The sequence below is a fragment of the Maylandia zebra genome, linkage group LG12 (assembly GCF_041146795.1).
Source record: "Maylandia zebra isolate NMK-2024a linkage group LG12, Mzebra_GT3a, whole genome shotgun sequence".
Taxonomy (NCBI): Eukaryota; Metazoa; Chordata; class Actinopteri; order Cichliformes; family Cichlidae; genus Maylandia; species Maylandia zebra.
The window spans coordinates 7605860-7623228 of record NC_135178.1 but is presented as its reverse complement, the minus strand read 5'-3'; the positions used below and the strand labels follow the sequence as shown (position 1 = coordinate 7623228).

Below are 17369 nucleotides of genomic sequence, written 5' to 3'. Positions count from 1 at the left end.
CCAGCCCGACATAAATATTATTAATGAGGGTTGGGGAATCAAGTTTGGACAAGCCCGAGAGCAGATTGTCTTCCTAATTAAGGAAAACAAGCAAAAGAGCGTGGAACTAAAGGAGATGTCCAACCAGCTTAAAGACAGCAAAGCTACTGTTGAGAAGACAGAATGGGATCTCCAATATATGGACCAAATGAATCGGCTGCTCCAAACAAACTTCGATGAAGCTGTGAAAAAAAATGAAGAAATCCTCCAACAGAAGGAAGAACAGGAGAAAAAGCAAAGAGACATGGAGCACAAACTCAAAGTCACGGAGGAAAAATACAGAATGCTGAAAGAGAAGGTGGATGATACTCTGCGCCAAAATAAAGACCTTCTTCACGAGAAAAAGCAACTAGAAGGGGAAAAAGAAAAACTGGACAAACAATGCTCGCACATGCAGAAAAGGATGGAGCAAATGGCGAGAAACAACTCCGAGCTCACTAAGGGGATATTGTTGGAATACAACAACTTGAAGCGCAAACACACTGAAATGCAGGCGCAAAAGCAAGAACAAGACAACATACATGACGACCTGCAGCGTACGCTCCAAGATATCCACAAAAGAAATGAGGAGCTACAAGACATGTACAAAGAAGTACAACAAAGAAACGCAGACATGCACAAGGACAAGATAATGCAGGAGGAAACATCCAAAGAGCTCAGGGAAAAGCTTGAAGAAAAACAAGCAACGTTGGAAGAGGTGGAGAAAACGTGCAAGAAGCTTGAGAAACAAAACAAAGAAACCATCGATGAGTTGAGAACCCTCATCCTGGAAAAAAAAGCTCTTGTAGAAAACTGCATGAAAAAGAAGAACAAACGCTTCCGCTGGCCCTGGAGGAGGAACTCTACTGCTTCCTCAGCAGGTGTAGCCTCGTCTTGCTCCACCTCTGTTCACCTCCCCAACCAGTCCCGGCAGTTGACTGTCCCCTCCTGAGCCTGGTTCTGCCGGAGGTTTCTGCCCGTTTAAAGGCAGTTTTTCCTCCCCACTGTCGCCTAGTGCGTGCTCAGAGGGGATTGTTGGGGTTTTCTCTCCTCTACCTTGTTTCATTATTTACTTAACTTTTTGTGCTTTCTTCATTTTACCTTGTTTCATTATTTACTTAACGTTTTGTTCTTACTTCATTTTACCTTGTTTCATTATTTACTTGTTAACGTTTTGTTCTTACTTCATTTTACCTTGTTTCATTATTTACTTGTTGACGTTTTGTTCTTACTTCATTTTACCTTGTTTCATTATTTACTTGTTGACGTTTTGTTCTTACTTCATTTTACCTTGTTTCATTATTTACTTGTTTAACTTTTTCTTTTTCAACTTATTCATAAAACAATAAACCAATTGAATTTATCCTTTGAGTATTTTTCATCTTTTCATCTATAACTTTTTCAAACATTCATATCTGTCGTTTATCTTCTTCTTGAAACCTCATAAATGGCAAAGGAAAAATCCTGGAACATGGTTTGAAACACTGAAATTGTTTCAGCTGAAACCGGCAAAGTCATACGTGTGTGTGTGTGTGTGTGTGTGTGTGTGTGTGTGTGTGTGTGTGTGTGTGTGTGTGTGTGTGTGTGTGTGTGTGTGTTACTCTGTACATGAAACAACTTTGTAGAAAACCATTTTCCTGTCGAAACATTAGCAAACACAAACAAAGTGTTATTAACAAACGAATTACTAATATCCCTCTCTATGATAGTGATTTATTTTCTTACGGGATTAAAACTGTAAATTTTACCAAACTAAAGAAAGTAATACAAAGTAATAAAACTTTTTATCATTTAGTTAAGATCCAACATCCATTCTTTTCATAGTTGGTTGCTACCACCAGAGGGCGACATGGAGTACTTTTACCCATGTAGAGAAACATAAACGCTCATATATTACACACGCACCAACATTTTACTGTCTATTACTACATCAGTCTGTTTACATTAAACTGATATTGATAAATAAACTCACAAATATAGCTTCATGAATTTGGTAACGTCCTGTAAGTCATATCGTCAAATGCTTTTGTTCCAAAATAAAAAGGCTGTTGAAATAATGATTGGTGTGGTTTTTACAGGTGAATGAGCAGCAGAATAACTACAGAGAATCTGTGAATACATGAATGACCTTTTGTAATATGCCTTTAGCCTATTAGTGCCCTGAAAGAGTGGAGATTTTACCTATTTTAGCAAAATGATCTACAAACTGTATGGGTGAATATAGGAGCTTGTTAACAGGTTAGCATGTCCAACTAACAGACAGGAAAATGAGCTATGTATTTTTTAGATATCATGTTATCAGCTGACCACTGAAAGCTCTTTCTGCATATATCTTCTACACGTTCTGTCTCTTGTCACGTGTGTGTTTATATTTAAATCATGTATGTTGATTATTTAAATATGCTTTTTCATTCATTTTTAAAAAATGTCAACAGCTGTCGTTTACAGATTCATTGTTTACTATATGCTATATATATATATATATGAACATGAACAAAACTGAAAACACTGGGTCACCGACCCAGGAACCCTGACAATATGTATTTTACCTGGTTAATGTGTGTGGCGGGGCGTGGTCTGCAGCGCCGCTGCAGGGGAGGCGGACGCACCTGAGCGGCACCCGCGATCACGCCTCGGCGCCTTAACGTCTGTGCTCTCTATGCTGTTGTGTTGGTATGTGTCGGGCTGTGAGCTTTAACACCGGCTGTATGCATACAGCAACCGTGTGTGAAAAGTGGTCAATAAAGAGAAGCTGTAAAGCGTGTTCATGGAAACATCGTTGGGTCTGCCGTGATATGTTTACAATGGGACTTCTGCTCCTGAATCTCTGCGCACAGCGTCTGCAAATCGGAGCTGTATGAAGTCACTTTCATCTTTATGCAGGACTGTAAGCTGTCATCTGTGAGGCGTGAGCGGTGTTTGTTTTTAACATAGTTCACGGTGCAAGAAGCTTGAGAAACAAAACAAAGAAACCATCGATGAGTTGAGAACCCTCATCCTGGAAAAAAAAGCTCTTGTAGAAAACTGCATGAAAAAGAAGAACAAACGCTTCCGCTGGCCCTGGAGGAGGAACTCTACTGCTTCCTCAGCAGGTGTAGCCTCGTCTTGCTCCACCTCTGTTCACCTCCCCAACCAGTCCCGGCAGTTGACTGTCCCCTCCTGAGCCTGGTTCTGCCGGAGGTTTCTGCCCGTTTAAAGGCAGTTTTTCCTCCCCACTGTCGCCTAGTGCGTGCTCAGATGGGATTGTTGGGGTTTTCTCTCCTCTACCTTGTTTCATTATTTACTTAACTTTTTGTGCTTGCTTCATTTTACCTTGTTTCATTATTTACTTAACGTTTTGTGCTTGCTTCATTTTACCTTGTTTCATTATTTACTTGTTGAGGTTTTGTTCTTACTTCATTTTACCTTGTTTCATTATTTACTTGTTAACGTTTTGTTCTTACTTCATTTTACCTTGTTTCATTATTTACTTGCCAGCCCCACCTGCCAGCCCCACCTCCAAGCCCTGAAAACACATTTAGATCATAATCCAACATCACTGCATGAGTCTCTCTGATCCTACATCTGTTAATTTGCAAAAAAAAAAAAAATGGTATCATCTCCTAATCACACTGTCGTGGTTTTAGCAATAAAATGATGCTTGTGTCAAAAACATAGACTGCATATGGACTTGAAGACAAATATGTAACTTTAAGGGGAAAAATAAAAGCAATCTGTGTTTAAGATAAATAAATTATGTCTCATTGAGTAGGAAGATGGTGTAAGTGATACTGTAATAAAACGTGTGTGCAGTGCCATCCTCAGCTTTGTGCAGGCACGTCCTGCTTCCATTTAAGCAGCAGAGGGCACTCAAGAGTCGGTTGTTTGCACCATACACTCAGTGGCTCTGAAAGAAAACTTTCACTGTGGAGGTCACTAAAACACCACACACGTTAGCATAATACTTTGGTTCTTTCATTTGATAAACAGAGCACAATCAACAGCAGGATCTGAAGAATAAGCATCTGTAACATTTTAAAGATGTACTATGTTGCACACCTTTTAATCCTCACTTAAGATTCAATTCAATTTTATTTATACGGTGCCAAATCTCAGCAACAGTTGCCTCAAGGTGCTTCATATTGTAAGGTAAAGACGCAGTAAAAACCACAACAATCAGACACCCCCCTAGCAAAAAAAACTGGTGACAATGGCAAGAAAAACTCCCTTTTAACAGGAACAAACCTTGGGCTCAACAAGGCTCAGGAAGGGGGAAGCAATCTGCACTTATGAGGGCAGATGTTGTGAAAATTTGCACTGAATAGGTCAACAAGACGGACTACAAGAGAAGCATTGCACACAGATGTTTTGGGTGATGACTGAGAGATTACTCCAGCATTAGCATAGTGCCTTCTGCATTATACCGATTCTTCACACTGGTCAACTTAAAATAACATAATAAACCTGCTGTTTATACTGAGATGTGATCTGAGATTTTTGGACTTGAACAGATGAGACCAAAAGTTTCAAATCTCTAAATCAAGCAAACAGAAACGAGGCTTTTGTCTGTTTTCACACTGCCAGTGCTACTAGGCTCTTCAAACCATCCACCTGGCTCCAGGATCATTTATGGCCTCTACATAGGCCCACGTCAACCAATTGGCTCTCAAAGTTGCAGTTCTGTCATTTTAGACTGAAAATCTGCAGCACTTTATCTTGAAAGTGGTAAAAAAAAAACCAACCTAAATATCTATTTAAACATAATATCACCTATATGTATAGAAATGTTGCAAAAGGTTCCAAAAGTTAACTGCCCATTTATAATCTCCCTTCTCTGTGACTCCTTCTGTGTTCATACAGGCTGACTGTAATAGAGAAATTGCTGATTTGCCAGCAGATGGAGACTGAGAGTCCAAATGATCTGAGTCTTGATTAAGTTGATCAGAGGGGATTCCCGCAGAATTTTCCTTGTTGTTCAGTGAAGATCAGGTCTTGATAACATTATGAAGGTTGTTGTGCCACATTTTGGCACACGTTTGCTCTCTGTTTGTCTAATCGCAGGCTTTGCTAATGTGTAGAGCAAAGCAAAAAAACAAAAAAAGCTAAACTATGATGCAACATTGGGTTATGGAGTTTAAGTGATTAAAAAAGGGTGTATGCTACAAACTACACCCAGCTGGTAAGGCTGGTTGCCAGAGAGCCTTCACTGATCAATGTTTTTCTACAGCAACAAGGTCTATAAAACCACATATCGTTGTGTTGTTTTACAGGCTTTAAGGTGTATTCTGTGTGCATTTTGTCAAAGAAACTGCAAAAATAAAATGCAAAAACAGGCAAAGGAAACACACTGGTCACAACAATAAAAATTGTAAATCCTTTGTGTCTTTAAATGATTTTTTTGGATTCTCTTCCCAAAGTAAAAAGAATAAATCAATCATTTCAAACATTCCAAAGTGTATTCAAACGAGATAGACAGCAGGTTGTAACAGGCTGGACTCTGATGTTGACTTAATAGTTTCTCAACTGAGCCTGTCTTTCCGTTCACTGTGAAAGTGCTGTTTTGCCCACATGTGGTTAGTAAAGCAATATAGTTATCCCCATGGCAAAAGACCTAATTAAGCTTTGCGACAACAGCTCTGGAACACAAAGCTCATTTGTTACTAATGGGAAATCAGCCCCGACTGTCATGTGAATGTGACTCTGCCATCTATGCATGAACCTCAGGCAGTAATGTGAAGGGAGGGTGGTCAGTATCCTGAATGCAACCTTTGTATTTGTGAAGCTTTTTCCCCACAGCAAGCCTTTTGTTGGCCTGGTCTGTGTCACCAAAAACTGTGACCCACCATAATGTTTAATACGTAGACGGTGCTGATGAGATACACAGTGATAATTATACTGTCATACAGATGATGTGCTAGTAAAAAGAATTTATGATGAGTGCAGCCTCATGTTGTTTATGTTTAATATTTAAATATCTTTATATTACTATTTTTATGTAATACACTCTATCGTAGTGTCATAGTACTTCATAGTGCTGAAGTAGATGATACTTTTACTGCACTACAGTACACAACACCACACAAGAACATACTGTATGGTTTGGTAAAATATAGTATATTGTGAAACTGCACAATATACTACTGTAAATTTTAAAAATCTATCATTGTGCTGTAAGACTACTCTCACATAAAACACTGCCTGAAACAATTACATGAAAATTAAACACAACAATATCATCATACAGACAGCTGAAACTGAAAGCGAAAGTATAACACAGTGATGGAGGAGTGGAGAGGCAAATTTCGTGGTACTAACTCTTAAATAGTACTGTAATATTAGTAATAGTTATTATTATTATTATTATTATTATTATTATTATAGAGATAATAATAGTAGTATTTATTGCTAATAAAGTAATAGAGTTTTAAGTTTGTCAACTCCAAACCACTGATTTTAACACAGGAGATTCTTTTTTCACACATTTATCTTCACTCACAGTGTAAACAGAAACTGTGACAGGACCAGATTGTTTGCTGTATTTTTTCCCGATTAACTGTATTTACATTTGTCACTCATTAAACCTTTGTTGACGGAAAACAAGGCCCCAGGTGCTCATATATTCCATTCATGCCCATTCCAGTTGTTAATGATTACCTAATGTTATTGTATTTTTGTCATTACAGACCATCAAATACTGCTGTTTAAACCCAGCTACCTCCGCTCAGGGAAACAAGGAAGTAGCCCTGGGAGGTACGCGGAGCAGTTCTCGTCTTACAACCAAATTATCTCATTTGAACCAAAACCACATGTTTTCCTAAACATAATTAAATACTTTTGGAGCCAAACCTAAACCTAACAGCTGCCAAAAATAACAGAGAACAAGAAGTGAGAACGAACATAACCTGCAAGTGAAACAGAAGAAAGCACAGGTGTGAACAGGCCTGTGGTTCTACTCACACACTCAAGCTAGGCGAGCTAAGCTAAGCAAGCTAAGCTAAAAGCTAAGCAAGCTAAGGTTCAGTCAAACATCACTTGATCGTTTATGAATCATGGAACTAATACGTGTTTCCAAAATCTTCCAAGGATTAAAAGAAATTTATTCGCTTTCTTAGTTCCTTTTTCACTGTTAAGCCATTTGACCGCATACATGTGTGGAAGTTTGATGATGCAAATAAAATTGCGCTTATGCCAAAATCACATGATGAAGAAAATTTACCCCTTTCATGTTTTGCACGCATGGAAGGCCTTACTTCCCATTTCTGATATTTCTTTACTTTCCTCTAATTTTCACACCCTCACGGGACACGAATAGAATGTATGTAGCATGTATCTTTATTGTTATTATGCGGTGCAGAAAAATTTGGTTTGTATCTCCACAGATTTTAATAAGATTAAGTTAAACACACACACACGCACATACACACATATACTATGCAGATATGATTGCAAATATGTAAATTATAATGTGTATTTTTTTTCCATCAAAGCTAATGGAACACAGCAAATTAATATGGTCTGCTGGTCTCAGGCAGGGGTCTCATGCTTGTTGAATCAAACGCTGTGGGAAAGAATTCTAATTGCTCACCGAGTGACACAGCTAAGCAACAATAGAGCAGTGTTGTCTGCTCATCAGCTCCCTATCATATGCGTGTCACACAGACATACACGGAAGCAGTCTTGGTTAAAAACCTGTTTGATGACCGACTTCTTCAGAAAAAAGAGAGGCTTTAGTCTCTGAGTGATCCAACACATATCATAACAAAAACCTAGTGTGTATCTACATCACATTTATGCTGAAAGACATGTGCCATTGTTTAGTTTAAAAAAAAAAAAAACATAAATTACAAGAAACAATTCCACTGCAGGAAGCAGCAAAAAGTACCACAAAGAATGGCCTTCTTAATATGGCACAGACTTATCCCTGTGGGGATATGACATGGATATTACACATATTTCACATGAGGAGGACGTTTTAAACGCTTTCAGGGCCCACAAGAAGGCAACACCCTTAAGCGACCCAATGTCACAGAGTTCTGCAACAAAAGGGCTGTGCGTCTTATCACATCACAACACGTTTGACAAGTTCAGACAGGAAGAGCCACACACTGCCAGGCTCTCACTGAATACAGCAGCATATTAGTTTGTTTATCAAGCAGTCCTTCACAGTTTAACACAGCACAAAAGATATAAAGGAGATAAACAGTACTGCTGCGTTCAGGTGCCTCTGGTGATTTTCCAAACCTTTGCTTGTTCTCTGTGTTTTCCTGAGCGAAACTTAGTTTTGCATACAGTGTTCCTGTCAATAACGCCATCTACCCACCATGTAACTATTGGAACTATCACTGAACCAGAAGGAGTGAACTGCCTATTTATTTTTGTACAGTTTTTCCTCTTGTGCTTTGGTGAGTTAGGGAAACCACGTCTTTTTTTCTTCTTTTTACATTTTGTTTCACATAGGGTTAGGTAACACTTCCTCTTACTGGTTGGTTTTGTTTTTAGCTTTGCCTATGCCTTCAGTTTTGGGTACTGACCTTTTGACCAAGAGTCACTGCTCTTGCTCTTGACGAAGGCGGTCGCACTTTTCTCCTCTCCTCTCCTCCCTTAGCTTCCCTGCTTAGCCTCTTATGTCCTTGTCTAGTCTCGTGTTTTTTGTATTACTTTTCCCTGGAACACTCTCTCACAGTCTGTTCTCTAAAACCTAAAAGAGGAATTATGGATTTGATCAACTGGTCCCTAAATGCAATTGACACCCCTTTCTCAACGAGAAGTTTGGGCTTGGGTGAGCCTGAGTGCTGAAGATATCTACCTATTCGGAACCATGGTAACAGGGTTCTTTCTGATCGGAGCTGGCTTGGCCCTGACTTATCAAAGATTTAAGAAAGCAGAACCGGCTGTTCAAACCCCCACAAGGCTGCCCACTGGGATTGAAATGATGGGACAAGGCGTGAGTTTCTCAAAATGGGCTCATTGAGTGCAGCACGGATAAGATCTTGGAGAACGCACGGCTGCCGTGAATACTCAGAATAAGATCTCTGAGTGCAGACTGGATTACATCTTGGAGGGGCTCGCTCGGAATAACATCTCTGAGCGCAAATTGGATTACATCTTGGGGAGGCTCACTGTGGTCGTGAGTTCTCAGAATCGGCTCTTTGAGCACAAGAATGACAACATCACAGAGCGCAAGTTTGATAACATCATGGAGAAGCTCACGGCTCTCCAACGGGAGATTGAGAGACCAGTGTTGGACTGTTAGAACAGCTTTGAAATTCATATGAGCTGTTCGCACTAAAGTAAAAAGCACCATCACTTCATGCGGATACCCTTTCGGCGCCAGCTGCGGTCGCAAGGCTGGAGCCGAACAAAAACACCCTGATAACGACTGTGTTTAGTCTGTTCCTTCCCATTCCATGCAAGACCACCTGGGTTGGCTGGAAGACTGTTTACTTAGCCTGGCAGGGCGAAGGACACTGTCTCAGCTGAACTCTGGACACGCACACACATACATATATACTGATATGCACACACTTATCCCCCCTCCCTTTCCAAACGCCTTCGATGCTTGTTCCCTCCTGGGAACACGGCGGGTCTGAGCCCGCGCTGGAATGGTAGCGCTGGGCAGGATGGCTGCTGTGTTTGCTTCGGATTACTCCTCACCCCCCACCCGACCCTGTGGCTTGTCACGTGTTCCATAATGTTGTGCTGTGGACATTTATGTGCTTTTTTGTGCAGAGGAGTTTTTTTGTTTCCTGCTGTCCTCCCAGGAGCCCAGCATGAGTAGAGGTCTCTTTTTTCCTCTTGTACTTTCCCATTGTAGTGTATATTTCAGTGTTTTTTTTTTCTGTAACACTACCGATCTCCGACCTGTATCCCTATGTGATGTCTATGATGTGTGTGTAAGGTCGGGGGGGGGGGGGGGGGGGGGGGGTCCTATTTCACTGCAGGGCAACCTGCACATGGCGAATAAAGCCTTGATTGATTGATAGATTGATTGATTGAGTAGTAACAAACCACACCTTTAATTGTGACTGGCAGCTGGACCTGGCTGCAGCTGTTCCATTTCCCTACCTCTGGACCTGGGTATTACAGAAATCTTCACTTATTCTCATTCATATATAGTCCTTCTTCGTGATTTCTTCCAGCTTGATTAGACTCTCAGTTCCAGACACACTGAAGACTGACAACATAAACATCTACCGTGTTTATTTGTGGGTAACACTGTTCTTTGAACACCTCTCCCTTCTTTCTCCAAACATAAGCAGCGACTTTGTGGCCAAGGAGCTCTAGTTCCATCTTATCTGACCAAATCACGCACTTCCAGTATACATAATCTGTCTCCTGGTTGTCCTTAACATGTTTTAGTCTGACTTGAAGGTGTTTCTTTGGCAGAAGTGGAGTTTTTCTTGGTCTGCACCCTCAAAGTCCATTACTGTGCAGGGCTGATTGTTTCTTTGAGACTACAAGTCCTGACTTGGCTACATCATTTATAAGTATCTTGGCAGTTGTTCTAGTGTCTTTTTGTTTGTTTGTTTTTTTCGGCTTTTTCCCAGAGTCTTTGAAATCTTTCTCTTTTTTCTCAACTCTATTTATTTTATTTTTGGCATGATGCTTTCTCTTTTCTGCACCATAACACTGCGACAAATTCCTTGGTCGTATACAAATCCGGCAATAAAAGTGATTCTGATTCAAGAAATCATCACTGAAGTTTTTATGCTGTATGTTAATTTGAAGATAACCCTCAGTTTTAACTCGATTTTACAAGCTTTAACTATTACAAAGCTAAAGCACATCATCATGGTTTGTGTTGTGGTATAAAACACTTCTGTCATTTTTTATTTTTTTAAATAATTCTGTTATTGCGTGCAGATAGAAATAACTTATGCTCTCTGAAGAAAACTACTATGTTTAGAAATGCTATGTTGGAAATCCACATTAAAAAGAATGCCGTTTTTATACTTTTTATAAGATAGGTTGACATGAAGTAAAAGTTATGTTGTGCCAAACATGTCATATGCATATTTCTCAGGTCACATGGGGGTTCACGATACTACAAATTCATAAAAAATACGCAAAACAGGCTCCTCCACAGCTCTACATCAAATTTCATATCTGGCTTACACAAACATATAATTTATTGTTTTGTTTTGTTTTTTGTTTTTTTGTTGATGAGTGAGTACAGGGGTGGGATTTAATAAGTTTTCTTCGTCCCACTCCTTTTTCAGGCAATTTTTGTTTTTTGTTTTGTGCATTTTATGTTCAATATAGGTATTTGTTGTGCCTGGAAATGAACAAATAAATGAATGAATGAAATGCTTTAGAAATGAAACAAAGCTTAAACAAAGCTTAGAGACATATATCTAAACACTGAAACATTTCAGTGTGTGCTTAGCCATTTCATGTAAAACTGACATTCGTAGATCATCTATAACAAACAAGAGAACCCACTTCCTGCATCTCCACAGTCACATACACCCATTTCCTGTGTCTGAATAGTTTCATCCAAACGACAAAGCCATCGTTATCTGTGCTAATGAAGTTATGAATGTGCACATGCAAACCAAATCTGGATATACAGAGCCCCTGTCAAGGTAAAGGTAACATAAGCTCTGGATATAGATATAAAGCACAATAAGACACAATAAACACGGGAAAGGTTTTTGGTCATCTATCCATCTATAGTCTTAACCGCTTCAGGGTCCACTTCAGGGTCGCGGGCTCTAACGCAGATGCCACTGGGTGGGGTACACCCATCTATCAGACAGATGGAGAGATATCAGACAGATGATGAGTTATCAGCCAGTTTAGAATCCCTAATTAACCAAACATACATGTCTTTGAACTGTAGGGAAAAGCCGGAGTAAACTTACAACTCCACGCAAGGAAGCCCGAGCCGGACAGCGGTTCTTGCCTCTTACTATGAGGCAAGCAGCGCAAACCACTGTTTCACCACTAACAGTAAATCCCACGAGCTGCGTGGGTGTGAATTGGTACAAATGCAGCACAGAAATGCCGAATATTCCCCAGATTTTACTGATACTTAAGCACGTAAAATTAATTTAATGCAGCTGTCATGGTTTGAATATAAATCGTTATTTGCAATGCATTCATAGGTTTAGTAATATATGTATTTAAAACATTTATACTTATATAGATGAGTATAACGGATATTAAGTGTAAAAATGAATAAACAAAAACAAAATAAGTAAAATCTCTTGTCTAAACTATAAACTACTAGGTGCATACTTTACACAGTTGCATAGACTGTGGTACAGCGCGGGGGAAATCCGGGAGTTTTTCACCACCGTTTTGCATTTGACGTTGTACGTAACATGATTTTTCATAAACACGAGGTTTCCGGGAATACCTCGAACGCCTCACAGCCAAAGCGCAAACAAGTTGTGAAGCCACAGGAGAGAGAAGTGAAAGTGAGTAAGGTGAGCTCGAGCTCAGAAAAGAGGATACGGATAAAAGAAAACAGAGAAATATCTCTCTGTCTTAATTTGTGACATTAGTCCGGATAGAGCAGCGGAGCCTGGGTGTTCCTCCTACTGCAAAGTCGAGTCGACTCTCCCCTTTTAAATGCGGACTCTGTGACAGTTTCGACGCAAACAGCACGAGACAACATGGACTCGGTAAGTGCATACCTGCCTCCTCTGAGCTAAAGGACATTTAAATGGCTTGCACAAAAAACACGAGATGAATGAGAGATAAAGTTTGTTAGAGCTGCCGTTTTCTTTCTGTCTTTTGTATTTTCTTTACTTTTAAGAACGCCTAAAGCACGCTGTGACCATTTATAGTCTGTTACTAATGAACAGGCAGGTCAACCTTCAGTTCTCTTAGCTTAGCTTAGCTTTTTACAACCCAAACTAACGTACTCATCCAGAGACTCGGTACAGCGAGATAACATGACGTCTGTGAAGGTTCTCAGTTAGAGATAACATGACGTTAATTCATACATTAACAATGTGAAGGTGAAGAGAGGCTAACCCATTTTCAGTCAAGAGAGGCACCAGGTCATGTGTGAAATGAGATAGATGTAAACTAAATGGAATGAATTTATTTATTATATTTCTTCTCTTTTCATTTTTAAACCTGCTCATTTAACACATCCTGCTTTAAGAGTAAACATCTAAGATTATAACAATTTATGGACCAGCAGAACACTTAAAACAGTGCCATGATACAACATACTGAGCATGTTATAACATGATGTGGCTTACTGGGATAATATCAGGTACCTGAATGCGGGCAGGCAGGAGGGAGGGAGTGAGGGAAGGAAGGAAGGAAGCAAGGAGGGGAACTGGAATGGGCAGCATTTCCTGTGTCAAGACACCGCCATCTGAATTTTAAACATACACCATTGTTCAGCTGCTATTTGCTATGCCCAGGATGAGATAAGCCCAGCATAAATCAGTTGTCACCATTGCTGGGTGAGATGCAAGTTTCTTAGCCAGGTCCAATGAAAAGCAGACCGCAGTATGGGAGGGCTACGAAAGCCTTTAGAGAAACAGACAGCTGAGCGTGAAGTGAATCAAGGTGCTGAGGCATATTTGTTTTGCTCTGTCTGTCAGTTTCCTGTTCCTGTCAGTATCTGAGATGTCGGTTTCCTCTCACGCCCCAGAGGACGAAGGTGAAGGAGAGAGCTGTCAGGATACCAGTGGCCCTTTGGTCAAACTATCCTTGAAAGTAGTTCAAGGATAATTTGACTTGACAAATATCCTTGAAAATCATCCCTCTTGTTGTTGTTCTGCTCATTTGCTGTCTAATAAACAGCTGGTACCAGTCTGAGTGGCAACACGTTTTCTTTTTAATAGTTTTAACATGTCAGAATGTGTTTGCTTTACTGTGTAAGTTAGTTTGTTCTGTGAGTTGCTTCCAGAAATATATTTGTAGCTATACAGTTTAACAATTAACATATCCCTGCTTAAGCACGCTTGAAAAGCAGGTGACGGGTGGAGAAGAGTGCTGCTGTGTTTATAAAACAAGATGCCAGTCTGACCTGTATCAGGCAGCCTAGATCTTGTTGGTGCTGGTTGCCATTTTTTTTATTTGGCAGCTTAATGTTTGATTCGATTTCTTTTCAAAAGTTGTTTACAAAAAAACGACACCAATAAAAGTAATATAGTAATAGAATTAGAAGTAACTAAACATCCAGTGTTGCTACTTGTTCTGTTTAAAAAAGAATTTCCACAAAAGCCCACTGAAACGTCTCAGCTCCATTAAAGGAGACCTGTTATTATTTTTCTTACTTTCTCTCATATATACAGTTACAATGGTAGAGGCTCTTAATTAACTTAAGCAGAGACATTATAAGATAAGTGACTTCTGCAACAGCAAGGTAGAAGTATAGTTTTAAACTCTTAAACTCTCGATCTAATTTATTTAACCTTAATTGAACCAGATGCTTGAGATTAAAATTGTGTATTGGTGGCAGATGAGGGGCTGCACAAAGACACTAAATTAGGATTATTTTTGACCATGAATGATATGAAGCTCTACTCTAATAGAGTCAAAGAATGAAAATATACCCTTGGTAATGGGCATAACAGGTCTCCTTAAATTTGATAGCACATATTTGAAAGTGACGCACAACAGGAACAAAAACTGGAGTCATCCAAATTAGAAATCCAATCTTGTGACTTTCTTCTTTTTTTTAAATTTGATTTTAGTTGTGACATAATGATGTGCGCTGACCTGCATTTTTTGGCTACACAGATGACTTCCACAGTCACTGTGGGCATGCTCACTGAGATCCTCTGTTTATCCAAAAACACAAAGAGCGCCTCACAGTTTGTGTGTCAACTGACATCTGTCATTATGTCACCGTGAGAAAGTTTAAATAATGTGAGCACATAATTCCTGTGAGGGTCCTAGGAGGTTGGGTTGGTTTAGTTTTAATCAAACTGTGTGTTTTGATTGGACAGGAGAACGGGAAGAGCCACCTGCAGAAGACCCAGGAGGAAGTGGAGGAGGTGAAAGTCATCATGCTGCAAAACATGAACAAAGCTGAAGAAAGATCTGGCAAACTCAATGAGCTTGAAGACAGGGCTGATCTGCTGCTGGAAGAGGTACACTGTCCAAGTGGAAAAACATCATCTCTTAGCACAGCTCTATTTTGCCTACATGTTCCTTGTAAAAGTCTTTGGCTTTTATTTTGAAGGTGAATAACTGGGGCAAATGGCACACAGATCCCCTCTCCACAAGCACCTTTGGATTAATACTAAGACATGTCACATTGATGTCTATAAATATGCTTTAGGTGGAGCTGGAGAGGAAAGCAAATGTGCGATTTACATCCTGATTCTGTTTTATGGTGCTATATTTAGAAAGGTATTTCCTATTGTTTCTTAAGATGAATGAAACAAGCTGGTCTCCCTGGGTATGAATATCCTTCCAGGGGTCAACAGCGAGGTTGCATCATTCCCACATTGCCCCATTGGCTGCGTTACATGACACTGGTGAGGAGCCAGGGGGAGAACTAAAAAAGCAGACAGGCAAATTGAAGTTCAAGAAGCAAACTGAGCTACTTTTGAATATCGTAGACTGTGAAAAAAACAAGGTTCGGTTCCTATGTGTTTCAAAGAAAATGCATAGATTCTTACAGAGGATCTCACCGATACAAAAAAGGAACAGGCTTACCCCAGACAGAAGTAAGCAAGTTTGACAAAACTGGGATCAGCTAAATCAAAAACATTAAAACTCTTCAGTCCAGAGCTTTCATTTACACAGCTTTGCTCACTGACATTACTACCACCCTACTCAGCACCAGATCATTTGCATTGCACTCAGACCACAACACAGGAAAAAGAATCTGCCAAAAGGTGACACCTGGAGGCAACTTTAAATCGTGGGTTATAATGTAGTTAATGTAATCTATCCAGTTCAATAGAACTATTAGAATAAAAACACCCCGAAAAATCATTTATCCCACTTCATGTATGCCTGTCTGATGAAAAAATATGATCAAACTGAACCAGAAATATGTGGGCCCTAAAGAGAAAACAAGATGAAAGAAGCTAAAAAATCAAAAGCTGAGACATAAAGCAAATCTCTGTGGATTTAACATTAACAGGTTTGAATAAGAAAGCACTGATTGCTGCAGTTATATCGAAATCTCCATTTTTCTTGTACTTTCCTGTTTAATGAAAAACACGCTGACCTTCAGTCTGTGACTCGTTTGACCTAAAGATACAAGGACTTCCTCTGGATTTGTTTACGTGACAAGTTTACTTGGAAGTGGCATGAGCGTGTCAGTTCTGGGTTTTATCTTTGTGATCACAGCTATTAGACATTTAGAAATGTAATTATACAAGAACAAAATCTTAAACCTTTTAATTTTGTTTTTCGCAGAGTAAAAAGTTTGAAAAGACATCCACCCAGGTGAAGACACAGAAAAGATGGGCGAACAAGAAGATGAAAGTGGTGCTTATTGCAGTTGCGGTGGTAGCAGGACTCATCATTCTGAGTCTTATAATCGTTGCTATTGTTCAAAGCACCAAAGGAAGTGACTAAAGGTAAAGCACCTGGGAAGAGGAGAGGAACTGTAACTGTGGAACTCCAGCATCTTGCCTGAACTGTTCTCTATGACATATTTATGGAGGATAATTCCTGTTCTTCACTCTACTGCACGCCTTAAGTTGATATGGTACCGTGGGTTGCTCAGCTGCTTTTTCTCTCTCCTTTTTAAAAGACTCCCTTCTTTAAAAGGTGATGTTTTCAAAACACTGAACAGCCCACACCAAGAGATTATAGGTGGATTTAAAGTCTTATAAGTTCACTGGATGAATATCAACAGAATGAAACTGGTCCACTGTCCTCCCAGTGAAATCTCACTGCCATGAATATTTATTCAAATGGTATCTACATACTAAGTAGATACCATTTGTGTTTTGCCCCCTTTCTTTTTTTTAAGGAAAACTGCAAGTATTTTTAATCAAATATCACCAGGCTCCTGCTGCGGTGCCCATTCATCTCTCAGAGATGATCAAGAGATGAAAGAAAACAGAACAGATGCCAAACTTTTATAAATATGTATCCGCCTCAGATAGCTCCACGTGGGAAAGGAGAAATAAATGTCTAAATGTGATAAGTTTAGGTGTAAAACTTACTGTCCTCACAATCATTAAAATGTTTTTGTGTTTGTTATTTTTGAGTGGTTTATTTTAGTGTCAGGTTGCTCTTCTTTTCTTTGCTCAGATACAATCTCCAGATTTCTTCTTCATGTTGCACTTACAAACAGAATGTAAGGTCTCCACGTGCCATGTCAGTATGTCATGTGACCAGCACATGTGGATGGAGAACAGATTCACTCCTTGACCGTCTCATGTTTGGAGTCGTATTGTTAATAATTTGAAAGTCTGAGCTTGGAGCCCTCA

The 17369-nt window shown here is 39.6% G+C and overlaps 1 protein-coding gene across 1 annotated transcript; it reads left to right on the top strand.

Annotated features, from left to right (window-relative positions):
• Positions 1–12355: 12355 nt before the first annotated feature.
• On the top strand, positions 12356–17139 carry vamp5 (vesicle-associated membrane protein 5). The gene is made up of 3 exons (XM_004567342.3): positions 12356–12626; positions 14919–15062; positions 16345–17139. The coding sequence occupies exons 1-3, from the start codon at positions 12618–12620 to the stop codon at positions 16504–16506; spliced, it is 315 nt and encodes a 104-aa protein (XP_004567399.1). The 5' UTR covers positions 12356–12617; the 3' UTR covers positions 16507–17139.
• The last annotated feature ends 230 nt before the right edge of the window (positions 17140–17369 follow it).

Bases quoted from the DNA above. Each gene is read 5' to 3' on its own strand.
- vamp5 (XM_004567342.3), top strand. The intron at 15,063-16,344 runs GTACACTGTCCA...TGTTTTTCGCAG, and splicing joins CTGATCTGCTGCTGGAAGAG to AGTAAAAAGTTTGAAAAGAC.